The sequence below is a fragment of the Vigna radiata genome, chromosome 5 (assembly GCF_000741045.1).
Source record: "Vigna radiata var. radiata cultivar VC1973A chromosome 5, Vradiata_ver6, whole genome shotgun sequence".
NCBI lineage: Eukaryota > Viridiplantae > Streptophyta > Magnoliopsida > Fabales > Fabaceae > Vigna > Vigna radiata.
Window position 1 is genome coordinate 4,199,909 of NC_028355.1, and position 27,433 is coordinate 4,227,341.

The following is a 27,433-nucleotide window of genomic DNA, read 5'->3' on the forward strand; positions in this document are numbered from 1 at the left end:
TTCATAAACATACTTTTCGTACATTTTTTTTATCTTTTATTATCAATTGAAATACATTAAGTATCATAAAATTATGTAACTTTTTTTTTTTAATTTGACGAGTTCTGCTCATCATTTATGTAAAAGATTTAATCAAGGGTACGGTAAATGTTTTTTAAATACATAATTTTTAAATAAGCATTCATAGGAGAAATAAATAAATAAAATTATTTATTAAAATAAGTAAAGAAAATGACTCATTTCAAAATTAAACATATAAAATAAAAGAAGAAATATACTAATAAAGAAATTTAATTTTAAGAATAATTTCAAATAAAGTGTCCAAGGAGTGATGAAATATGTCAAAGTTGGAGCCTAATTTTGTCTTTCCAATTATCGCAGAAAGTAATGGCGTAGGGCAACAGAACAGCTGTGCCATACCAACTGCTATTTTTTGGCTTTAACAAATAAAATCAGTGTGCTTTCCAAATCAAACCATCTTTTCCACTCTCATAATTCTCTTTCTATTCCTCTGTCATCAAGCACTAGCAGGAACAGGACAAACCATGATTCAAGAAGTTGCAGAACAACTTCATGACATAAGAAGCAAGACACAATGTATTCAACTTCATAGTTTGCTGTGAGCTATTGGAACATACAACATCCATGGCTGGAATGCTTCCAGGAGTTGAATGTGCAAGAAGAAGAAGATTCCATAGTTGCTTGGATTCAAACTCAACTTCTTTAGCTTCACATGTATCCACAAGGCGCTCTTCTTTTGGTTTGTATGCAAGTAACCTTTCCTTGTCTACTTCACAGGTGTGTGTATGTACCTAATATCCCTCAATTCTCCTTTGATTTATATGAACATTTTTATCATTAATTTTCTTCCTGAATTTCAATGGAAACAGCAAAGAGGCTTGTTATACCAGACACACCCAGATGAGGATATGGCAGGAGCGGCCAGAGAAGCCAGACAGAGATTGGATGACAAGTTTAGAGCACAAAGGATGTCAGATAACAAAAGGTATACAAAAGAAAATCAAGAACAAAAGTTTTTCTGTTTTTTTTTTTTTTTTTTTTATGCAGATCTGATTATCTTTCTTGAAGAAGCAGAATACTATAAGAGCATAGCCAAATCAAAGCACAAGCCTACTTCTGGTCATCTTTAAACAACAACATAGTTCCGAAAGCTTATTTCTAGAGAGATGAAGAACTAGATATTCTGCATAAAAGTGCATTCACAAGACCAGAAACTATGCAGAAAGATACTGCTAGAGAACCATCTTGCAGAAACTATAGCTATTCTGTGATCAACTATTTCAGCCTAAGCATGAAACTGAATAGGAAAAAAAAATTGCCTATAGAGTATTAAACACCACAACAGATTTAGTAACTGTCCCTCATGCATGTCTATTGCAACAACTTAGCCGTGTAAAATTTTTTATAATATCAATCAATTACAAACTATCAATGGTAGGATTTTTATAGTAGACTTTCAATAAACTCATCATACACTACTCAATGGTTTGTGACTCTACATCTGTGTCTTTGTGTTTCTGAAATTGGAGTTTTATGTCATGTAGTATGGCTCCAAGTTGAATTTGAGCTTTCTTCAGGCTCAAATAGCTCTTCTATTTAGGTTGTGGAATAGTTGGTTGATGACTAAGTTGAATTTGAGCATATCAGATATAAGATCCTACTATGCATTGAGGCTGAAATGATTCTTGTAAGGTTTTGGAATTGTTATTAGTTGATGACAGCTAGAAGAATAATGAGATGTAGGTGAGTGATACTTTGTGTGTTTAGTTTTGAAAAGTTATTATGGTTAATTAATGAACAGGCAAAAGAGTACAACATGTGTGGAGGGTGGAAGAAGAGGCATGACAGAGTTGCAGACAGAGGTATATGGGTCAAAGAAAAGTGGTGGAAGGAAATTCAGTTGGAGTAGATGGAGCTGGAAGGCCTCTGAACAAGAGGACTGTGCAGTGTGCTTGGAATCATTCAGGGTTGGAGAGACACTGATCCATCTTCCTTGTGCACATAAGTTCCATGACAGATGCTTGAAACCATGGTTGGAAAACAATTCTCATTGTCCATGTTGCAGAACAACAATTCTTTCCCTCTCTATTTAACTTTTCCCTGTATTCCATTCTAGACTGAGTTGGATAAAACATCAAGTCAGTTGTTTGAAAATTTGAGCTTCAAAGTGATTATATGAAGATCAATCAATCACTGATTATTTTGGCTAGTTCAGATGAAGTATCAAATCATAAAAATAGATTACACTCAATAACTTAATAAGATGAGAAAACTTTTTCTGAACTAAACTTTGAAATTCAACTGAAATAAAGTAAACTTTAAAATTATTTGAAACAGTTTAATTGTGTTGATAATTCTTTACATGAAACATAATTTATGATTTAAACAAAATAAACTAAATTGAGTTATTTAAAAATTTTAATTATATAAATTATTTTAATTATTATATACATATCCTACTATTTTAAGTGTATTTTCTAATAGCATGAATTAATTCAATTTAATTTGAGAAATCTTATTTAAGAACATCAAATGAATGAAACCATTCGGTACAATTATTATTTAAATAAATACTTTTTCTTTCTAATTCAATTAAGTTCAATAATTACGTGAAATACTTTTAACAATATAGAATTTATCACTCATTTCTTTCAACTAAAATTTATGAGTTCATTAATTAACAATGCGTTGCGTTACGTTTAATAGACAAATTGTATATATAATAAACAGATATAAATATCAAAGTTTTAATATCCAAGGAGCATACAAGACATTGAACTTTTTTTTTTATTATGTGAACTGTCGTAAACTCTCGAGTTTATTTGAAAAATTTTAAAACTATAGTTGTTCTTCAATTCTTTATGATATTGTTAATTTATTTATCATTTCTCTACTGTTTTAGTTTTATATTTCTCAAAATTACAGTTTGGTTTTTGTATATATTTATTTGCATATTTCAGTTAGTCAAATCATTTTTTATAATATCTTAAATTAATAGAGTTTTTAGAGTTCAATGAAAGAAAGATATAAACTTTTTAAAATATCAAGATTAAAATAGTGAAAGAAATCTAAATAAATCACTGACATAAAACTATTTTTTTTAAAAAAAATAAAAATCAAAATTTGCATTTGCCACCCCACCCATTGAGCAACGGCTAGTCCCTGCATTATCGTCATCATCAAGTGACCGTTCAGCTCACAACCCCAGATTCAAAATACAACATTGTTTCTTCTGGTTTGTTTCTTCCTCATTTCTACAAGACACCATTTTCATTGGCATGCAAAATTCTTGTTCTTTGTATGAAAAAATGGGGTACTCAAATGCACCCAGGGCGTACTACTCCACTCTGCACGATTCAATCACCTCTCTGTGCAAGACCATTCTTCCGTTAGGCCTCAAGAAAAGGTGTTTGGTTTCCGCAGAGCACAGACTGTGGAAACTTCAATCCGACAACCTCAAATGGCAGCAAGACTCTCTCCATCAGATTCTCAACTTGTTGGCTCTACACAAAGATGACATCCTCTCTGAAGATGAGGTTTCGGCTTTCAGGGCCCATTTGCTTGATACCCTTCTTGCTTCTCCCCCTCCAGAACAGGATCATGCCTCCATCATCAAAGACAAGCTTATGTTCTTACAGGTGAGTAGGACTTGTTTTGATCTAGGAAGAATCTCACTTTTGCCAACATTCTTGTTCATTTGGCATTCACCCGCTTTGAGATTATGTTGCCTAGAATGATTTATATGTTAATAAATGGAAGAACCCTATGATGTTTCTAAATAAATACTTTTAACCACTTAAACTAACAATCATTTTTGTACTAAATACCTTTTGTTTTTTAACAAATCCATTTTTTTAACAAATTCATTTGACATTGCCCCTATTACATTTATGTTTCCGGTTTTGTTGCAATTTTTGTTATGTTGCTGAAAAGTACAGAAGTTGTTTCTTATTGGTCCCAAATGTGGTAGTGATGATGTGGAAAGACCTAAAACTATTGAATTGTGGCTTGAGATCACAACTAAGATTTTGAATTCCAGTTATGCTTGCAATTTTGTACAGAATATTGATAAGAAGTTCTACTTTTGAGTTACTATGTTTTAATGAAACGTAACATTGCTTAATTATTGGTTGGTGCTAGGAACTTCTTCATGCCAAATGCATTTCTGAAGGAGAGTATCAATCTTCAAGAAGGCCTTTGCTTGTGAGATTGGCAGTTCAAGGAGGTGAGATTGAAGGCAGGGAAGTGATCAATGCAGGGCTGGCAGACACCAAAGAAAATCCTGAGGAAGAATGGTCAGATATTGACTTGAAGGATGATCAGTGCTTGATGAACAAAGAGAATTCAAATTCCAAGAAGACATCAAAGCAGCCAAGGAAGCAGGTTATGAAAGGAGCAACTTCGGTTTTAAGCTTTGGATCTCCTTTCAAACCTGGGAAAAACTCAATGGAGAAGAGCATATTCAATTCACCTACTTTGCACATGCACTCAGCGCAATCAAAAGTCTCTTCTTCCTCTATCTTTACCCAAAGTGAATTGAGGCATCCTAAGGAAAACAAACCCTTCAGGGATGGATCAGAGAAGATGAAGAGGAAGCCATTTAGAGCTCTATTTCATAGGGATAAAAATAAGAAAGAGGGGCATGGTGGTGGTGGAGATCATCATGGTCTTGAGGCAGAGAAATCAGCAAAAAAACAATGGGGGTTTGATGGGTTGAGGAAAGGCAAGAAAAGTGACGCAGATGATGACACAGTTCCTTTGTCTCTAAATGAGAGGTCTGATAGTGAGGCCTACTTGCCTTCCTATCAGCATTTTTCAAGAGCACACGGTGAGGTGTCTCTGATGAACAAGTTGCAGCCTGATGAATCACCATCTGTTTTTTCCGTGGATGACAAGGTTTGAGAATTGAAACACTTCCTCTTGTTTTTCAAACTGCAAATTACATTCCCTTTTGTACAAAAAGAACATGAAGAGCTATTTTGAACATTGAGCCAAATTTCTGTATGAATAAATAGGTTTCGGAGGAGTATGTAAAGAAGAAGCTGTCAAGAATGCCTACAGAAATGAGGAGCACAAACACAAATCTATACTTCTCGTATGTCATTTCTCAATCACTTCACTTTCCATGTTTGATATCCTTCTGCATAATTATTGGTAACTATTTCCTAGAAATGCAATCGTTACTTTTTAATGTATATATAAAATAAAACAGGAGTCATCAGAAGCAAGAAAATAGGTTAATCTAGTTTTGTATGAAGGGTAAAAATGTGTGGATTTTGGACAGCAACAGACAACAAAATTTTCATTATAGCAGTAGAACTACTATTATCTACTCCCAAGGTTGAAAGTGTTGTTAACAAAGTTTCCTTTCTTACTGTGTTGAAGACCAAGGTGTGATCGGCAGAGCGAAGAAGACAGGCACAATGATGCAGAAGTGAAACATGAAAACTCGATGGGGTGGACAACATTTGAAGACGAGGAAAATCTTCACCCTAACCTTTTTGTTAACCATGGTTAGAGTAAGTGGATCATCTCTCCAGAACCAGCAAAAGTATTACTGTTTGAATTATTTGTATAATATATGTGTTTATAGTTATATCATAATGTGGTCTCTCCTAAACAATATTTATATTTTACATAGGAAAAAATAATTTTATCCTTCTATATTAATAGAAAATCACTCAATTGATTCAAAGTTTTAAAAGTTTAGGTTTTTTTACCCTCTATCTTGTACGTGATTTTTAGGTCTTGATATTTAATATGCTAGAATTATTTTTCAAAAAATTTCAATTGATTTAAATAATTGGTTTAAAATTCTAGAGGTTTTGTCTAGAATCAAAATCACTTTGTTTCAATTAGTTCGTATGTACATCAATCAATTAAAATCACTAAAAAAATCATTGAGTATTTTTTTCAGTAACTCATTTCACTGTATTTCAATCAATTAAAATAAATTTCCACCTATTAATTTTATCAATTTAACAAAATTGGTTTCTATCATTTGACATCTATAAGAGAGTTTAAATAACTTTTTCAAATATGTTTTTACACATTTTAAAACACTTGTATTGGTTTCTCAAGCAAAATATTTTGTTAAATATTTTTCTTAGTAGTATTTATTTGAGAAACTACTAAGAGATACCACTAAAATTCATAGCAAATAGAATATGGAGATATGATATTGAATGGAAATCTAAGAATGAAGTATTATTCAAGTTCATTATCAAATAATGTTTTTACTTCAATTTATAATTGGGCTTTATTAGAAGAATTTTCTTGTGCGGATTTTTAGAAAAATTATTAGAAGAATTTGATAAACTAGCGAAGGGATTGTATTGTCAATCCTAAAGACATCTATAATCATTGTGAAAAAACAATTCGTTTGAAGATTAATTATCCGAAAAAGAAGGTTAAATATTCTTTAACTACTTGCCAAGAGCCAAATATTAGTATTTTTTAAATCTTATCTTAAGTTTATATTTGAGCTCAAAATTATTTTTTTATTATTTCTTAATTCTTTTTTCTAAATTTTAAGAAAAGAAAAAGACTTTTGCTTAAAATTAAAACGTAAAAAAATATAAGCTAGTTTAAGCGAATATTGTTTGCTCAAGAAACCTACAAAAGTGTTACTTGTTCAATAACCTAGTTTAAGTGATGATTAGGACTATGTGTAACTTTGTTAAGTAAAACATATTCATTTAAATCTCTAAAGTTATAACTCCAACTATCATAATCAAATATAAAATTATCAAATTTTATCATTACCATAAACAAATAAAATGATAAATATTTACAACCAAACAATATGACTAATTAAATAAATAAAATCAATAAATAATTAGAGATAAAAATATAAATTAAATAAATAAAAATTGAAAACAAAAATAAGAATTAGAAATAAATATAAATTAATTAAATAGTATCTGTGTGTAACTGAAGGTACATATAAATTAAAATAAAATTAAAAACATCTCAATTAATATAAATATATGAATGAAAATAATTATAAATAAATAATAAATAATAGAAGAAAAGAATAAAATGATAGATAAAATAATAGAAGATGTAAATAAATGCTTTACTGAATCTTTTCAGCTTTCACATTCACCCAATGTTAGTATGAATTTAGTTCTTTTAACGAAATTTTGTTAGATTTATTTGATGTTAACAAAATAAATTAATTAAATAAAGTTAAAAAAATTGATTAAAAAGACTAAATTCATACATTTCTAAAATTGAAGGACTAAATTAGACTAAAGTTTTGAAAAGAGACTAATTTCAATTTTTACTGAAAATTAAGAGAACAAAAATATATTTAACCTTTAAAATAATATATACGAAAGAGAAAAATAATAATAATAATAATAAAAAGCATGTGAATGTTATTCATAAAATCTACAAATATAAATCAAAGAGAAAAAATATTTTACAGTTTTATATAAAATATTTTAAAATAACGGTTACTTCTAAAAGAATCAATTATCAACTATAACTTTTGAAAAATTAGTTAATAATTATATTATAAAACATATAATTGAAATAAGTTATATAAAAAAGTGTCTTCTTTATATATAAAAGTATAGATTATTATCTTTAAGAATAACATTATTTTTAATTAATTGATTCCTTTCTATCTAAAGATTTAAAGCCCGATCTCTGTAAATGGTAGTTATTATAATTCTTTTATTAATTCATAATCATAATATATGCGTTATAACAACTAACTGTTATTCTATCTTTATTATTATTATTTTAGTAATAATATTAATATTATTACAATTATTTTATTCCGTAATATTTATTTTCTTTTGTTTTCTTTCAGCCTTTGTGTAACTGCGAAACTATTTCGGGTAAGCACTATGTTGTTAGAAGTTGAAGTAGCTATATGACTCATAATTTATATTTTCCTTTTCAAAAAATTTTGGTTATTAAATTAATTGTTTTTATTTTTGTTTTTTTAACGCTTGTTTGACATAGTTAACCAAATAGTGATTTCATAATTTTAGTTGAATTTAAAAAATCATGTTGTAAGTGATGATCTAGGTAAAATTGAATTTAATGAAAATTAATATATTAATCACATTCAAGTAATATATGGATTTAATTAATAAATAGTATGATTCTAATGTTGAATTTAATTATACAATGATATTAATAATTGTTGCATTTCAAACTTGGAAAATTAAACTAGCATGATAATTTAAAATGCATAAATACAAAGATTTATAGATAAATGTTTTCATATCTATTACATTTGTTACATTTTCGTTAATATGAAAAAACTTTCCATTATAAGAGTTGAATTTATGTCCCCATAAAAAATAGTCTACGTTATTCCTTATAACCTTTAAAACAATCTAGTGAATAATTCTTATATTACAAATTAAAAAAGTAGATATTTCTTAATGATTCCCCGACATTATTACCTTAACAAATAATATTATTAATAATTATTTATAATAATAAATATTTTTTATCTAATAAACTAAGTAATTGAAGAATTTTGGAAATAACTACTATGTAGTTTTATACAGTTATAGTAATTATAGTAATAATAAGAATAAGATATTTTGAGGTAGAACATTCAACATTCCGGGGGCATTTTGGAGAAGTTACAGTCGGATCCGGAGACAACTATGGGTAATACGTATTTGACTTGCAATTCCTGGATTCAATATCTTACCAGTTTCTACCTTCTTGCATCGTTCTGCAGCTCCATGGTTAACACGTTCCCTAAATCTTTTATCTTATTTCACTGCTTTTTAGCTGCACTTTTCACACCTTCCTTCCCTGTCTTTTAGCCACTGCTGAAACTTGTACTTTCCCCCTCTCAAAAACTAACACCATTAAGATCTCACGCCAACAATTCTGTCTTCGTAACGGATGATACAGGAGACCCTTTTGATCCTTCGGTATTCAATTCCAGTCTCCAATCTCGGATCCTTCTTTTGTATTCTTCAGATCATAGATTCTAATATTGTATTCAGTTTTGGTAGAAAAAGGAGAAATATTTGATATTTTCGTAATTGTGCTACGTTAGATTGTATTAGATTCATTGTGTAGAATAAAATCCTAATGAATTAGAATGCAATCCGAGAGTTTGAGCCAGACTCCAGCTCTGACACTCTTTCCTGGCCTGAAACCCCCTCACAAAACCCTACTATTCCACAAAATATGTGTTCTTGTCATCACATTCCTTGCATATGCTTCCTTCCATGCCTCTAGGAAGCCCCCCAGCATTGTCAAGAGTGTTCTGGGACCCACAGTGCCATCGAATGCAGCTCAAGTTTCCAACTTGAGCTCCTATGATACTGGGTGGCCACCTTTCAATGGAACCCGAGGTACTCACAGGCTGGGCGAGCTTGATCTTGCATTCCTCACTTCTTACTCCATCGGCATGTATTTCGCTGGTCACGTTGGGGATCGGATTGATTTGAGGTTGTTTCTTGTATTTGGGATGATGGGCAGTGGCTTTTTTACCATACTTTTTGGGTTAGGTTATTGGTTAGATGTTCATGTGTTGGGGTTTTTTGTTGGTGTTCAGATTGTTTGTGGAGTGTTTCAGTCAATTGGTTGGCCTTGTGTGGTTGCAGTTGTGGGGAATTGGTTAGGGGAATCAAAGAGGGGCTTGATAATGGGGGTATGGAATTCGCATACCTCGGTGGGGAATATCATTGGTTCAGTGGTGGCTTCAGGGGTTTTGGAGTTTGGCTGGGGTTGGTCCTTTGTGGTGCCTGGACTCCTTATAATTTTGGTGGGGATTTTGGTGTTTTTGTTTCTTGTCGTGAACCCCGAGAGTATGGGATTTGTGCATCCTGGAATGGGCATCGAAATGAGTGTTGACACCAGAAATGTAGAGAATCTGCAGAAAGGGGAATCGGAGGAAACTAAGCTTATTGAGTCTGATAATTCAGATTCTTCTTCTGCAATTGGGTTTTTGGAGGCATGGAAGTTACCAGGAGTGGCTCCGTTTGCTTTCTGTCTCTTTTTCTCCAAGCTAGTGGCTTATACCTTTCTGTATTGGTTGCCCTACTACATAAAGCACACTGGTAATTGTATTTTATACAAAGCTATATGATAATAGATAGAAATGATTGGCTTTTATCTAGCATCAGTACGTTACTCATATCCAAATATCTATTTATAGTGTCTCCATCTTCCATATAAATTGTGTCCGGGTTTGCTACTAGGAAATTGGAGTGCTTGTTTGATTTAACTGTTATGTGATGTGTCTTTAGGCAGTTATGAAGTTGCGTGACAGGTATTTGTAGGGTGTTTTATCCGCATCTTCGGTACAATTTAAATCTAGAGAAATACTTGTTTATTTTTCTAATCTCAGCAAGCTGACAAAATTAGGTGATTGTTTCTCCTACATAAATTGAACCAATCATATTTGTCATGGCAGTTTCTGTAGTTTGTAATTTTTTGTTTTTTTGTGTATTTGAGAGAGAGGGAATGTTAGGGCTTAGGCTTGTGTATTATGTTTTTTTGTTCTACAACTCTGGTTTAATCCAAAGTTTTTGCCAATAAAAAATCCAGTCTTTTTGTGCAAACTAACGTCTCACATTGGCCACTATCTCTTTTCATGATCTTATTTGCAAATTTGGTGTTCATTGCAGCTGTTGCCGGTGTGCATATCTCACACAAAACTGCTGGGTTGCTATCAACGATATTTGACATTGGGGGAGTCCTAGGAGGAATCACAGCTGGTTTCGTTTCTGACTTGATTGAAGCACGTGCTATTACTGCAATTCTATTCCTGTTTCTATCAATTCCAGCACTTGCTTCCTATCGCATATTTGGGAGCCTCTCCATGTTGATGAACATCAGTTTAATGTTTCTTTCGGGGTTTTTGGTGAATGGTCCATATTCGCTCATCACAACTGCAGTGGCTGCTGATCTTGGTACGCAAAGCTTGAATGATCGGAATTCCCGAGCACTGGCGACTGTTACTGCAATTATAGATGGCACCGGTTCTGTTGGCGCTGCCCTTGGGCCACTTTTGGCTGGATATATTTCGACTAGGGGATGGAACAGTGTCTTTTTTATGCTCATTCTGTCTATTTTCTTTGCTGGTTTATTCTTGATTCGTATTGCAAGAACTGAGATAAGAGAGAAGCTTTCAGGAAAGTGATTTTAAATATTTTTTAGAAATACCCACGTTTGATTACTTCAGGTCCTTTTGATGGTACCTTTTACCACACAGGAATTACCATTCAATGTTTGTATTATATACTCATTCTTGATTCATTGATTGTAAAAAAATAGCAAATGTATAAGAATGTTTAAGGTGAAATAATTCAACTTCTTTTCGGTATTTTGTTGTTCATGCAGTCTTTAGTCGTGCTTTTTTGTGGATATTCCTGACTATGGTTTTAAACAGTCGAAGTTGGTGTCATGAATAACGGTATCTCTTTCTCTACATTCTCTTCATCAGATGTTTGGAACTGGCTGGTGTAACGATAGATAATTTCTAGTCTTCTTGTCCGTTAAGTTGTTTCACAATTGAGCACTTTATAAATGGTTTATCTGATTAAATTCTGAACCAGCAGATGCATATTATTCTTTTAAGCTCTGAAAGTCTTTCGAAAGAAAAGGTTAAGCCGCAAGAGGTTTGGAAACATTCAGCTTCTCACCATATATTGTTTGATAGGTTCTCTTAACATATACAGTTACCACTGCCTTCTGTGCCAGTAAGAATTGTTATTCTCATTCAACGTTTGATCAATAATCATATGAGTAACAATATATGCAAAAGATTTAAGGCAACTGCAGTATTTTTTTTATCTTGTTATACTTACACCCGTGTGAAGGACATCTGAAATGAGAAGCTAGACCCTCGTAATAAGTTGTCAATTATTTACATTAAGTCGATGAAAGATAAAAGTAGAATGTTACATCTAATCATATCGTCCCATATTACACTATTTTTCTCCTCCAAACACATTGGAAAAAAATAATTGTAATGATGTAAACTTATTATAATATTACTCCAGGCCTTGTTCTTTCTTCATCGGAGAGGGCAAGGACTAGTTCAATCTTGTGATAACTGTGTGGTGGATGAATATATCTGTACAGAGTGACATCTCTAAAAATCAGCTTAACTGTTTATTTGCATGCAAAAATGCTTTATTCTTTTAGCAGGGATCTTAGATTCTGAAGTCCTTCTGCAGATATGCTTCTTCTTACTCGTGTTCTTTCCACAACCACAGGTGTTGGAGGATCTGAGTTAAAACATACCATCACAACTGTCAAGTTATCAGTTGATTCTCTCTTCATTGCTTCCTGCACTATTTCCTTGCAGCATAGTTTCTCATCATTGTGCTCTTGTAGCCTCCTCCTAGCAAAATCCACAGCATTTTGGCTACTGAAAACATCCCATATTCCGTCACTAGCAATTATCAAGAATTCATCTTCTTTGGTCAATGTCATCATTTTAAGTTCAGGTTCAGCACTCAGTGGTCCTTCTCTTCCACTCGTTCCCTTCATTCCTTCAAGGTGCCAGTCTCCAATAGCACGAGTGATACCTAACTGGCCATTCAGGTAACCATCATCAATGAAGCCACCTAGGGACAAAACCCGTGTCCTTTCATTGACACAGTTTGGCCTATGATCTTTAGACATTTCTATGGCCCTTCCATGGCGGGACAAGACAGCTCGACAGTCTCCCACATTAGCTACAAGTAAAGACCTGTGCAAATGAATGAAAAGGGCTGTGTACATGAGCAACAAAGAAGGAGACAAAAAGAGATGATGTTTTGATGAAACTGGATGGATCACACATGAATCTAGTGGGGAAAAGTATTTGTGATTTTGTATGTCTGATTTGTTGCCAGTAACTTATTTTGTGGTGATTTAATGAACCAAAAGGAGAAAGGGAAAAATTATAGAAACAAATGAAAAGACGTGAACACTTTCTTCTTAAGTGCTATGGGGGATACAGAGTAGGCACAGATTCATACGAGTATAAATCATAAGAGATGATGTTGATATCAGGCTCCTCCTTTGACTTGAATGTCAATGTGCCATTTTCTCAGCTACTATACTTATTGTATGACAATGTCACTAGATTTATGGGAAGGAAAATATATGCCATGGTTCTGAAGAACTAAAGGACAGTGTAGACGAGTGCTCACCTTCCAAATACAATTGCAGTTAAAGCAGTTGTGCCAGAAGAAAGGGAAGGTTCCTGAGAGGATGATTTTAGAAATGCAGCGTCAGTCTCCAAAAATGACCTTTTGACCACCTTCTCAAGCTCCAAAGGAAAGTTAACATCCTCAACAATAAATCTTGGCAGATTATCACGTACAAATTGCGCAGCACTCTTCCCTCCATGTCCATCAAATACCTGCACATTGGACCATTTTCCTTTCACATGTCAAACCCTGAAAGATTGCATATCTTCTTTCACAAAATGACTAAAAAACATTAGTCCTCTCAGATCACTATTTTCCCACATTTTGTCAAGTCAGATTTTAAAATGATCATGCAACCAAAACTCGGAAAGAGAGGAAGGGGATGACAATGCAATACATAATAGGTCAGATCAGATCTCAATATTAAATATCTTACATGAAGACTTTCTCAATACAGAACCTTGGGTCCTACTTTAAGCATTATTCAGTAAAAGATGCAAGTTAAATGAAAGTAAAAATAGTCTAACAGCATCATATAATATGTTTTGCCATTTGATCATCTATAAGAGATTTTCTTATTTTAATTTATTCATCAATGGATGCAATTGAACCACTCAACTTGCTTGCTGGCTAGCCTAGACAGTGTGATTGATCAAGAATGTTTAAACTATCCATGTAACATCACAAAAGGCAAAATAGTTACAGAAGAATTGAAACATTAACTAGAAATTCGCGCAAGAAGCAATTAGCATAATGGTCTGAGTAGCTTACGCCATAAAAGGAAACAGCTTCCCCAGGAAGTGAATTATAATTAAATTTCTTTGCCAAGTCTCCAATGCATATATGAGTGTCCTCCATGTAAGGGCGTTCTCCTATGTCAGACCACTCTCCAGACCGAAGAGCCGGGGCCAAATTCATCTGATTTTCTTTCTTTTCTGCAATCACTTCGTCCTCATAAATGCTTTCTAGCTACATGCACCACAGAAGAAAAAGGGAATCAAGATGATGGAAACAAAAACAGTGGATAAGTTAGGGAAAGGGAATTCAATCTGCTAAGTAAACTCAAGAACTCAATAAAAAGCAAGTGAAACTCCTAATATACACACAACACAACAAAACATTGAGCCCGAAACAGCTTTTTTTTGGGCTTATTCCGGAAGTTATTTCAAGTCATCTAAAAAAAGTTATGCTCACGGAAAACACTGATCACTTCTATGGACAACCATCAAGTAGAAAAGGAATACAACCATAAAAGAATGCAATTTAATAGCCAGCGATGCAAACTGATTCAGTCGGCAACACAATCAATTATTTCACAAATAAGCTACAGCGTATCCAAGCCGACTGAACTAACTAATTTCTGTCAAAAGCACTTTTAACTAACACCATCAAGCCCTTCAAAATCACGTGAGAGAAAAACAAAATCCAAAATTACACAACACCGAGATCAGATCATTGCTCCAAGTCTCCGTCAAAAGGGGAAAAAATGGCTGCTAAGAAGAAAAAGAAAGAGCATACATTTACTGTCAAATTTTTGTCGGATCCAAACAAATATCACTCGATTAGACACACACCACGTATCATAGTCATGCTTCATTTGGAAGGAGATTCTCTTCCACCAAGAAAGCGTTAAAAACATAGATGAAAGGCATGAGATACAAACCAATGTCAAATTCAGAAAACCCGTGTCTTCCAAAAAGGGACAGTAAAAAAACAAAAAGAACATTGGTAAAAGGAGATTAGAAACAACTTTCATGCCATGTAAAACGCAACTGAACTTGGCCAAAAGAGTTTCCACATAAGAAAAAGACACAAGGGAGAAGACTGACTATACTCACAGGAAAGGAAGTTTGGACAGTGGTATCTGTGGTGTCAGGAGTTGAAGTTCTGAAAAAAGATCCTTTTTTGTCCATGTGGGTGGCGAGCAAAAGGTGACAATGCAAAGGCCATGAATTTGTTGAGCTGTTATCCATATCTTTGTCTGCATCCTGCACACACATGGTGGCAGCAGCAATCGTGGGGGAAAGGGAGAGTAATAAGAGTGACCCTGATGGATGCAGCTGTGTGAGAGAAGAAAGATTTTTGTGAGGAGAAGCAAGTGAAATGAGTTTACAGAGAGTTGTTAGTTATTAGTTTGAGTGTGGAGAAGAGAAAGAAGAAAGAAGAAAGAAGAAAGAGAAGGTTATGGCTAAACAGCAGAAATTTCTGTGAAAGCGTGGCTAAAAATGGAGTTACATGGTTGCTGCTTTTATTACGCATCTTCCTATCAAAATATTTCTCTCATTGTTGGAATGGAATTTTGGAAAATGGGAAATGTCCTTCTCTGCGCCTACGTACTCAATACCATCATCATTCCCTTTTCATACTCCAAAATAAATAAAGCTTTAATATTTCTTTATTATCATTTTTTTTTTATTTTCGTCCACTCTTAATTTCATCTACATAAATTTATATACTTATTTTCCTCAAATTGATGGAAATAATATTATAACAACAATATTTAATATTCATGACACATGATCTCAACTTATAACAGCAACACATTTTCTCTTGTCTTATTAATTTAATTTATTTGTTTATTTTAAATAAGATAAGTTAAATAGTTACTTATATCAAATTAATTATAATCACGTTACAATAACTATATTAACAATCAATCACATATTATCAATTATAGTCCACTACTTAACAAAAAAATGTAATATTAATAATGTAATATCTTATTTTAATAGTAAAAGCTAGTAAAAATGAATCTAAAGATGAATTAATCAATCAAATGAGACGTAGATATAATTGTTATAAAGCATATAACTTATATTTAAGTACTCTAATATATACTATAAATTTTTTTTACAAGGAATTATATCAAAACAACACAAATTTAAAACTAAGTTGCAATATTTCCCTTACTTTGCACCACATTAATTAAAACATCTTCCTCTATTCATATAAGTGAGGTGATAATTACAAACAAAAAAGATAGACAAACAAACAAAGACAAAATGGTAAGTTAATGTACTAAAAAGTTTAATCTAAACATTTATAATTTATCAATCACACATGTCAAACATATCACAAATTCATACATTCATACGATAGTTAACGCTAACTCGATTATTTGGATCCATGTTTTGACATATATATTCAATGTAGGTGTGTACTCGTAGTAGTATTCATACTCTGCAAAGTCCTAAACAAAGGAGTTATCACCCTACTATTCACGAAGTTATCCCTTTCATGTCTAGGACCTAACCAATGCCTATAGACTAGGACCTCCTTTGACTCTCACAACATAATTATACTCTATTTGAGTGTGAATTAGAATTCAAGATACCTCACTTTGAGAACTTTCATATGTTAAAGCATACACTAACTTTACCACATCAGAGAGTTTCTCCTAAAAATTCTCTTAGTATCATCTCAAATTAAATTCTCCATCCATAGATACAACATCACACATATCAAGCATGCATAAGCATCATACTCCATCTCAATTCTATAATAATCATGCATAGAAACTAAAATAAACCATTCAAACGGACAAAGAATTGAAAAACACAAAAAACCACACTGGCGCTCAATGCAAAGCCCTTTGCAATTGGGAGTGCTTAATGCCAAATCTCTCACATTTTCTCTCGCTCATTGAAAATAACATATCGCTCACCAAAAAACATTAAAAGGGTTCCAAACCTGTAGTGGTAACTTGTGCTCAACGGTACAAAACTAACACTTAGCGTCATGCCATTTGCAAAATGGTCACTCAACGGTGAAAGGGTGACGCCCAATGGTTTAAAGCAAAAATGCTTCTAGACCTTCACAACCAAACTTAGGCTCAATGCCATACTAGTACTACTCAACATTATATCAAAAACCTTTTAGTTTTGTGATTTCGGGAAAGACTTGTCCAAATGATCAAATTGGTATTTCTGACTCAATGCGTGATTCAAAAATAGATTTAAATGCCAAAATGCATATCAATTTTATCAAGTTGCTAAATTCTCAATTTCTCAACTCAACATCAAATCAACCAAAATACAAACAATACACAACAAGCAACACGACAAAATTTCTACATGCTAAACAACTGATTTCAGACTAAAACAAACATGTTGTACTCAACAACATTTAAAAGTGGTAGTTAGTTTCCTTTACCTGACAAATGATCAAACCAGTTTAGAAAGCCTAAAACAACTCCAAACACACAAGGAGCTATATATGCTCCTACGAACAACAGAAACATGATTAGGATACACCGTTAGAAACACTGAGCAACAAAGACTCAATCTGATGAGTCAAAAGACTCACGTAAGTTGAGCAGAACTCAAATGCAACATATACAAGAAAAAATTCAAGGAAAATGGTTGAAATCCAACTTACTCAAACAAAAAAATTGATTGGTCCAATTGAAGAACTCATTGCAAAGATCAATCCTATAATATTGGTTTTTCAATTAGCCTAACATAGGATGAAAACTTTTAAAAAGAAATAAAATAATTTTTAAAAAATAATTTCTAAAAAAATAATACATTTTAAAATTATGAAACTCAAAACAAAACTATTTATATTAAAATTAATTTTAATATTGGAATAGTCTGATTTTGAGTAAATTTTAAACTACAACTTCAAAAAATTTTAATATTCGAATAGTCTGATTTTGAGTAAATTTTAAACTACAACTTCAAAAATGTCATTTTCTACTAAGTTTTAATAAATAACAACAAATGTCAACTTATTAATATAATGTAATGACAATGTATGTATAATTTTTATGGGAGAACTAAGTTGAATACTTTTTCTTAAAAAAAATATTCAATTAAAAAGTTAAAATGTTAAGAAAAGATTAGAAAAATTAGTCATAATAAACTTAAATAAAACATTAACCGATACTTTTGATTCTCACAGTCTCACGTTATTTCTTTTGAATACACACAAGTTGACTCGTTTTTATAATAAGAATTATATTAAAATTATACTCATTGTAATTTCTTATCAATTAATTGATCATCTAAAATCTTTGACTCCATCAAAATATTTTATATTCTTGTCCTATACAACCATATAACTTTATGTAAAATAAGTTTACCGATTCTTAAAATTATTATTTTAACATTATATTTAACGTGGTTTTTTTATTAGTTGTACATCTAAATTATTTCACACTACCGATACACAAAATTGGTACTCTGAAACATTTTTTTAAGACATGTTTTCGATATATAATTTAAACGTAAGAAAAAGGCACGTGATTGTTTTCTATCTATAATTTAAACGCACAAGTGACATAATAAGATTTTATTATGTAAAATAGAAAAACATCGTTAAATATAAAACCTTATTAGAAACTTTTAATTAAAAATTGTTCAAAATTTATTTTGTTAATTGAATATTGTTTTACTGGTAGTTTGTAAATATCTTAGTATATTAGTTAAAAAATTAAGTATTATTAAAATTATTAAGAAAAACATATTTAATTTCGAAGCAAAAAAGTCATTTAGTATTTAATATTAAAATTGGAAAAAGATTTAACAATAAAGAAGTAACATGATTTGCCAATAAAGTAAAAGAACATGGATCAAGTTTCTTTTCTTTCTTAAATTCTTTTCATCACGTGAGGAAATAATGTTATTTAATCTTCTTGATTAATGGTAGCAGAACGAATTTCATTTTCAAAATCTGAAATTTTCTTCGGTGGTTGAGACCTTTTTGTTAAGGTTTTGTTTACTTGAATGAATTTGGAAGAGAATGATAGAGGGAATTTGAGAAGATTTGAAGATAAATTCTTTTGTTATTTATTTAAGTAGATTTGGAGGTAAGTGAGTGTAAATTTGAAAGTAAAATCTGTGAGAATTAATATAATATTTAATTGATTTGACAGACTAAAAAAATTTACTTCAAATTCACTCTTACTTACTTCCAAATCCACTTAAATAAACAACAAAACTTCAAATCCTCTCAAATCTACTCGATTACTTTTCCAAAGTGCATCTCAAGTGCATTAAAGTAAACAAAACCTAAAAGTTTCAAAAATAACTACTTTGGTATTCGGATATGATGTAAAATTTTTCAATAACGAGGATTCATAATTTTTCTTTTAATTTAAATACTATAACTTTTAAGTTTATTTGTATAATTTAATTTTAACTTTTATGATCAATCATTCTTTTCTTAAAACTGATTTGTTTTTTTAATTTTTTCTTTTATGTTTAATTTATGATTATGTGTTATAGCATATTATTTTTCTAATTCTGTAGTACATTCGAGATAGTTTTATTATCTAAGAAAAATGTGTATGGAATTTTATAATATGGTTAGAGCTATAACATTTATGATGTTGTAAATTGTGAGATTAATCCATTGACTTAATTGATAAGTAAATAAATGAATTTGTTTAGAGTGGTGGTAGGTGTAAGGGGACAGCAAAGAACTTGAATAATTCCAAGCATTCACACTTAGCTTTCACAATAATGAAAAATAGAAATAATGTTGTATATTGAGACACGTTGTGTATTATTTTTGTGTACTAAAAACAACTAAAAATTAGGTGGGTGAGGGAGAAATTATTATATTATAAACTTTATATCTGATGTTCAAACTCGTGATTGGCATTATTCACATGTGGTCGGTGGTACAGTACAATCTAAGAGTCATCACAATTTTTTTTTTTTCCTTCCTTTATATTCTTTATCTATTTGTAGCTACTTTTATTTAAAATCATATGAATTTAAATTAGGTTTTCAACTATTAAGTGATTTAAAGATATTTTAGTTGACTAGAATACATATACGTTTTTTATTTTAAAAAATACATATTACTATCTAGTTATTGATAAGAGCAGTATTAATATTTTAATTATAATTAAAAAATACAAATTACCTTCATTTCACATGATAAATAATAATATTTTAATTATAATTATATTATTTTTTAAATTTAAAATCATAATATATATTATTATATTATTAAAAGTAGTGTTAAATGAGTGTTTTTTTTTAAACCCTGTCAAACTATCTTTTTTCTATTGATAATTGTATAATATGATTATATGGTGGAAGCAAAATGATCGGTATGAATAAGCACAATGATTATTATGAATAAATACAATTAATCTTCATATTAATCAATTTAGAAATAAAATGTAATTACTTACGATTGGATAATAAAAAATTTATTCTGAAATCTATAGATACAAGTTTAAGGTAAGAAGATATATAATTTTTATTTATTGTGCAATTTCTTTTTAACTATCAACCAATGTATTTTGACATCAAAATGCTTTTTTTCATATATTCTCCTAATGGTTTTGACAAAAAGTTTGATCTAGACATTAGAATGTTCTTTTTAGATATCTCTGAATGGTTTGAATGAAAGATTAGACTCAGTACTTAAACTTTAAAACAATCTTCAAAAGACTCACCAAACTATAGATCATTGACATTGGTCCTACACTCCAAAATCAAATTTTACTAAGAAAATTAGTCTTGTAAAATAAAAGATGAGTAAGTTTTGCACTCTATATATTCTTTGCATGTAAATTTAATTGCATATATGTTGTCTCCAAAAACTTATATAAAATGACTTGTTAAGCCTATGTTAGATAACTTTTATCCAAATTAGAGCAAAAAGCATGTTATGCAGAGTTAATGGTCTTTGCAAAGTCTACAGACAATCTTTTTAGAATGTATTGTTGACGTGGAGAAGCTTTAACGCTTTCTTTGTGAGATTTTAAAAGACAAATCTTTCCGAGATCATAGTGTAAAAATGAAGAAACAAATATTCTCTACATATATGCAATAAACACTTAATAATATTGAAGATGTACTATAAGATGCTTAAAAGTATCTATCTCTATTATTTGTTCAAATATTAACTTATCAAATGAAAATATGTATGCAAGATATGTTTTGCAAATGTTTTTTGCATATCCGAGTCACATAAAACACTTACATTTACCATAATAAAATATGTAAAAGAATTAAAATTTAAAATGAAATGAAAGCAGTAGAAGACATGGGAGATTTTGAACCTACCTGTTGGGTTGATTCCTTAAAGGAAGTAATGAATTTAGAAAATGTAGAGGAACTTGGATGATACCTTTTGAAAAGTTTAATGCTTGACTCATGGCTAAGAGTTGTAATCCAACACAGGAATAAAATAATGCAATTTCCTTTATAGATAATGTGAATATGATACTAACACAATCACTACTTTACTTTTCCAACAGTTTGATTTTTAATTCAAACTGCACATTCTACTCAAGGGATTTCCTTATACCCAAGAGACAATACTGTTTGAATCTCTGGTTACATGCTGTGTTTGTGTGTTAAGTTGCTTTTCAACCATCTCTCATTTTTTTCTTCACCTTTCCTTTTTCCTTCAGCTTTTTCTGACGTCCTGTAATTTGTTTTAACGCAATTCTACACAGGCATTTTAAAATAAAAATCACAACCATTTATTTATTCCTTAAACATATTTCACATTCATATATATTCCTTCACCTCACAACGTTAAATGCATTGCTTAGATTTACAACCCATGACCACGTTCCTCGAAGCAGTGGAACGTATGTGATTAACACACATTATTGCTTATTTCGATTTTAAAGTAGAAAAATAAGTGAAGGCAAAACGTGTAAACATAATCAATAGAAACATTCGTAACTATTGTTTAAGAATCATAATATGCATAAAAAAAACCTGAACATACAATCACTCAAATCAAGAAGCTTTGAAAGATCACAAAATTTGACTCGATTTAACTCAACCTTGAAGCATTTGAACAGTATTCTCCGCAAGGTGATTCTACTACTTAATATTGACAAAATTCTCACATTCCAGTAAATGCCTTCTTTGCACCGCTAGAGGATCCAGCTGGAATTACTTTCAACACATTGAACCTCACTGTCTTTGATATTGGCCTACACATGACAAAAATAAAGGCATTCAGGTGTGTAAATCTAGAAAACAATGATAAGTTCCTACATTCATAACCTATAAAAAAGGATTCTTTCAAATATCTAACCTGCATTGGCCTATAATAACGTGATCTCCTTCTTTAACGCGGAAACAAGGAGATATGTGTGCAGGAATATTTGAATGACGCTTTTCATATCTAAATAGAACAAGCAGATAAACAGTTAGATATATGTTTGTCCCAGTAAACAAGTCCAATGAAAAAAAATTCTTCCGAAGGTATAAAGGGGGAATACCTCTGGTATTTCTTAATAAAATGAAGATAGTTCCTCCTGACAATGATGGTCCTTGTCATCTTAGCGCTGTGACATGTACCAGCTAAGATACGGCCCCGGATGGAAACGTTGCCCGTGAAAGGGCACTTCTTGTCAATGTAGGTCCCTGTATAGAAAAAAATGGGACTTGATTTAGAGACAAGAGTCACCAAACAGATACGGAGAGGAATAGCCTAAATGTAATAGTCAAGGAGGAGATTATAAATCCTAAGATTTGAGCAATAAAACAACGAATCTTAAAATACACAAAAAGGATCAACATCTTCTTGCTTGCTACAGTTTGAGATTATATATAAAAATACACAAAAATTTGATTCATGTTTAAGATTTAGCTTTCAAGATTAAAGCCACTTTCCAACAACACATAAATGACACGACAACTAAGTACATAGCAACCGTATCTATCTTCATCTGAGATACTGAAAATATAACTCAGATATTATAAATAAACCTTACAACTAGGTTATCTTATCTTCTGTTGTATCTCCAATGTAAGGTTAATCACAACAACTCCTCGCAAGACAATTATTTTATGGTTGCTTACCTTTTATCCTGAAACTGAAAGGTAAAGCTTGTAAAGCTGATAATATGAAGTCTCCATCACAAGGGGTATGATCCAAATTCATACTCCGTTATGTATATTTAAGTTACTCTCTTATTAGTCTCACTGATATGGGTGTTGAAACACCTTTTACCGTTGGACTTATTTCATTTCTCACTCATAGATTCCAGCTTTACTAAAGCCCAAAGATTCCAACTCATTATGTATTTGGCAAGAAACATTCAAATTCCAATACGAACAACAACCTGTGTACGTTCACAGACCAATTTTAAATTCTCATGACAAATCGTCAATCACATTAATACATACTTAGCAGCAGTCTCACCTCTCTCTGCAAGCTTGTTTAGGCAACACGATGAAATAAATCATTATAAACTCCAATTTATCAAGAAACAAATATGTATTAGTTTCAACCAAATTTCACCGAATGGATTGTTTCTCGTGCAATCTAGGACACCAAAATAGATGCATTATCTCGAACTAATAAGGAAAGGGAAGCAGAGTAGCAGGTATGACCCCTCATCGGTCATCAGATCTCAAACAGAATTTACCAGCAGCACACAATGTCATTAATATTTAGGTTTGATTGTAATTTCGTTCAATTATTTTCATGTAACAGAATAAAATCCTAGTCCTGGCATCACTTTGAAAATCAGAGCAATAAAATGTGTGGAAGTAACTTGAGAGCCAAAATTATTGAAATGATGATACAAATGTTCATAAGCCATAACAAGAATATTAATCATATATTATACATAAGAACAAAATACAAAAACTTTACTAACGTAAAGTTAAACAGAACATACCTTCAATGGCATCTCTGGGAGTCTTGAATCCAAGCCCAATTGATTTCCAAAAGCGATTCCCACCTTTCCCTGGCCTCTTTCCCTTCCCTCCTTTCTTAGAGCTTCAAAATCGATCAACACAGACACCGACAAAATGAAAACATAAATAAACTAAATCAAATAAGAAAATAAAAAGATGCATTATTCTGCGAATGAGCATACCATAGAAACACTTTCGGTTGCTTCAGAAAAGCCTTCTCTGTCTGCAAACAAAATTAAAAAAGAAATATGAATAATGAATTAATGCAACGCCACGATAGAAACATTGTTATGACGGAAAGTAACTAACCTGTTCAGCCATGGCTAGGGCTCTGTTTCAAACGGCGAAGCGTGTAGCCGCGGAGGATAAAAGCTTCAACACTGAAACCCTAATGAGGTGCACTGAAACTATTTTTATAACACCTTTTATTTTTCTGTACGTGGACTTTGTTAGATGGGCTAGCCCAAAAATCCTTTTGAGGCCGATCATAATCCCTTAGGAGTGGTTCTTTTTGCACCCTATAAATAGTAAAATCGTGACTTCTTTGGTTTAAAGATTTTCTGAATTGTGTAATTAAGAACTTAAAAACGTATACCAAACTATTAAATCAAGAAAACCAATTTAAAATTTAATTTGTAAAGGTGCAAAAAAAATAGCCTCATGCTTGAAAGTAAGTAAATATTTTTTCACACAAAAATGAATTATAAATGGATTATATAATTTAAAGTTAATCATGAAAATGGACAATAAATTTTTTTATTCCATTTTGGTGGTTTTTGTTTAATGACATTTGTTTTATAATTTTTACATTTTTTTACCAAATTTTACTTGTTTTATTTCTTGTATGTAGATATAGAAACTTATTTTAATAAACAACTTAAATAGAACCTTTTTAGTGTATCGTAAATTATTATTGAGTTAGTAAGTTTTCATAATATGTTGACTTTAGGTTGATACATTTTGTTGTAGCACTCGGTGTTGTGTAAAGGACTAATATTTTTTTGGTCTTTTTGTACTTTTGTAACACCACCATTTTGAGCAAGTAAACTATGATGGTTAATACACTATGATTATAACATTTAGTTGTCTCATTATGCTAGTTGTCTGAAAGTAATAAATATCAAAGCGTAATAGGTTAGGAGACACAAACCAATTTATAAATGAAGTGACAATGCATTTTTAGAAAATATTTTTATGTATTATTTTGGGTTGAACTAACCTTTTCAAAATGTTACTTTTTTTTTATAAATTAAATTTGTTTTATGTTAATGGACTTAATTGGTGTTAATTGTAAAATTTTGACTTGATTCGTAATTTGATCAATTGTGAGACTTTATCTTTCATTTGGCATATTTAGAACTCAAGAAGTTGGATTTGGATGTTCTTATGCTTACTCAAAAGTTAAAATAGGTTAAAAATGGGTTGATCCGCTACTTAAAAACATGTTAACTTTTACAATCCAACTCTTTGAGATATCGGACTGATGGGTTAGCATGCTTATTTTATTTTTTATTTTGTCATAAAAAATGTAATTTCGCATGGAAATGGGCGAGCTGAAAAGGAGTTTCTGTCAGGTTGCCTGATTGTCGGGTGGGTTGTTGGGCTGATATCGGATGCATTTGAATAATTTATCAGTTATTTGACTTTATCAAAACTTGTTTACATAAACATAACTACATTTGAATTTCCCATAACATCAAGTAAAGTGATAACAATAAAGGTTGTGCAAATTTTTGGTCATTCTTGAAACATAAAGAACATCATGCAAATGAAAATTATTCAATTTGATTGATTCTGAGGCATACTTTCAGTCTTTCACCATTACCAATAAGTAAAGAATTTGTACCGCTATTTACACAAAGTTCTCCAATTTTGTCACTTTGGTAAGTCACATGGTTGTTGGCTCCACTTTCAAAATACCATTCGTAATCTTAACCTTAATAAGGTGAAGCAATGAATGTACTATGTGTTCTTTGTTTTTCCCTTTCAACAGATTGATTTTTCCTTGTATAGGACTTATCAAATCGATAATAACATTGTATAGCAATATAACCAATCCTTTTACGTACATGACATATTGATTTTGAAATCCTATCTCTTCCTTCTTGGCAATAAAGTTTGTAGAAACATTCAGGTTAAGGTTGTTGACATTATTAAGTTTATTTAATCTGCTTTCAAAGGTTAACAATTGAGTTTGCAATTAAATTCAACTAATGTTAATTTGGTCAGACAGCTTGACAACCACTAGATTGTAATCAGAATCCAAGCCATTCAGTTTATGAATCACTAAATCATAGTTTAGAGATTGGTGAACCTTCCAGCTTTAACTTGTTAACAGGATTTTTCATCTTGCCAAGATATTTATCCATCTTAATGTCTCCTTTACATATGTTGTGAAATTCATATTTTAGATAGATAATTTTGGATCCAGTGTGTGTACCAACAAGGCTTTGAGCTTCATCCCAAAGTTGTTAGATGTTTCACAATGAAGCAATTGAGTTACAATGTCAATTAACATAGAATTCATCAGCCATCCTAAAAGGCTTGATCTTAGGCTTGCCAATCCTCATAGCTAGGATTGACTTTTGTTGTGTTCTCTACAATAATAAATTGGTCTGGACATTTTATTGTCTCTAGTATAGCCATCAAGTTTACATCCTCTGATTACTGGTAAGACTAGAGATTTCCATAGTGAATAATTTTTTTTGTCCAACTTGATAGAGATTATGGAAGGTAGGTCATTTTTCTGATTGGCAGCAAATGGCATGATGACTGTTATGGATCAAGAGTTTTTCTGATTGGCAGCAAATGGCATGATGACTGTTATGGATCAAGAGTTGTTTGCCTGATAGCTTTGACACCAAGATAGAAAATGGTACTAAATGTTATGATTTGCATTAATCATGTATTGTTTAAATACAAAAATACTTTTCTAATTAAGATGTTAATGAATAATTACAGTAATCACTATAACATTACACCATAAAAAAAAATATTATGAACCACTAAAATCAAGAGTTATAACTGATAGTATATTTAACATAATATTTGATTATGTCTAACTATGCATATAACTCGAAATCTTCAAAAGCTTAATTTGCAAGTTTTAAACAATATTCAACATACAATTGAATCGACGTGTGTATAGTAGGGAAGAACAACAAAGTTGAAAAAAATTATGAAGTGGTGAGCTGAAATCAAGTCCTAATAGATTGAAAACCAAAGAGGGATATGAAACCTCAACAAAAATGTAAATGCTTACGTATCGATGGCTCAACCACTTAAGATTTGTTATAGAATCTTGGACAACAGAGAGAAACACAGAGGCAAAGAGAGGTACATCTACATCTTAACATCACCTAATCAAAAACACAATAATAATTTCACTTTTTTTAACGGTGACAAATAGAGTCGTCAAAATGGGTCACAACCCGCGAGCCAACCCGGCCAGTCACGGGTCCGGGCCAGGTTGGGTTTGAAAAATACAACCCACTTATATGCGGGTTCGATTTCAACCCGGCTCATTTAGACCCGGCTCATGTGGGTTGAACCCGTGGTGAGCCGGGTTGACCCACCAACCCACCTACCTAATTTTATTTTTTTAATTTATTATTTTATTTATGAAACCCTAAAAAATAAAATACT

The 27,433-nt window shown here is 31.4% G+C and overlaps 4 protein-coding genes and 1 pseudogene across 5 annotated transcripts; 3 read left to right on the top strand and 2 right to left on the bottom strand.

Annotated features, from left to right (window-relative positions):
• Window positions 1–399: 399 nt before the first annotated feature.
• Window positions 400–2,230, top strand: LOC106761184 (probable E3 ubiquitin-protein ligase RHY1A). 2 transcript variants are annotated; one of them, XM_022780494.1, is made up of 3 exons: window positions 400–804; window positions 891–1,006; window positions 1,823–2,230. In XM_022780494.1, the coding sequence occupies exons 1-3, from the start codon at window positions 646–648 to the stop codon at window positions 2,112–2,114; spliced, it is 567 nt and encodes a 188-aa protein (XP_022636215.1). In that variant the 5' UTR covers window positions 400–645; the 3' UTR covers window positions 2,115–2,230. The 2 variants fall into 2 exon arrangements, with proteins under 2 accessions (XP_022636215.1, XP_014500194.1); XM_014644708.2 differs by having other exon boundaries at window positions 407–798.
• A 944-nt stretch (window positions 2,231–3,174) lies between these two features.
• Window positions 3,175–5,657, top strand: LOC106761330. The gene is made up of 4 exons (XM_014644870.2): window positions 3,175–3,659; window positions 4,162–4,917; window positions 5,037–5,116; window positions 5,407–5,657. Exons 1-4 carry the CDS (start codon window positions 3,300–3,302, stop codon window positions 5,537–5,539), a joined length of 1,329 nt encoding a protein of 442 aa, XP_014500356.1. The 5' UTR covers window positions 3,175–3,299; the 3' UTR covers window positions 5,540–5,657.
• Window positions 5,658–8,604: 2,947 nt separating this feature from the next.
• LOC106759834 (putative glycerol-3-phosphate transporter 5) lies at window positions 8,605–11,348 on the top strand. The gene is made up of 2 exons (XM_014643181.2): window positions 8,605–10,070; window positions 10,641–11,348. Exons 1-2 carry the CDS (start codon window positions 9,107–9,109, stop codon window positions 11,153–11,155), a joined length of 1,479 nt encoding a protein of 492 aa, XP_014498667.1. The 5' UTR covers window positions 8,605–9,106; the 3' UTR covers window positions 11,156–11,348.
• A 135-nt stretch (window positions 11,349–11,483) lies between these two features.
• Window positions 11,484–15,492, bottom strand: LOC106759955 (annotated as a pseudogene).
• A 6,279-nt stretch (window positions 15,493–21,771) lies between these two features.
• Window positions 21,772–24,200, bottom strand: LOC106760901 (40S ribosomal protein S11). Its single transcript, XM_014644340.2, has 6 exons — window positions 24,098–24,200; window positions 23,971–24,011; window positions 23,770–23,870; window positions 22,363–22,507; window positions 22,176–22,265; window positions 21,772–22,071 (listed from the first exon to the last, which is right to left on the bottom strand). Exons 1-6 carry the CDS (start codon window positions 24,107–24,109, stop codon window positions 21,981–21,983), a joined length of 480 nt encoding a protein of 159 aa, XP_014499826.1. The 5' UTR covers window positions 24,110–24,200; the 3' UTR covers window positions 21,772–21,980.
• Window positions 24,201–27,433: the final 3,233 nt, after the last annotated feature.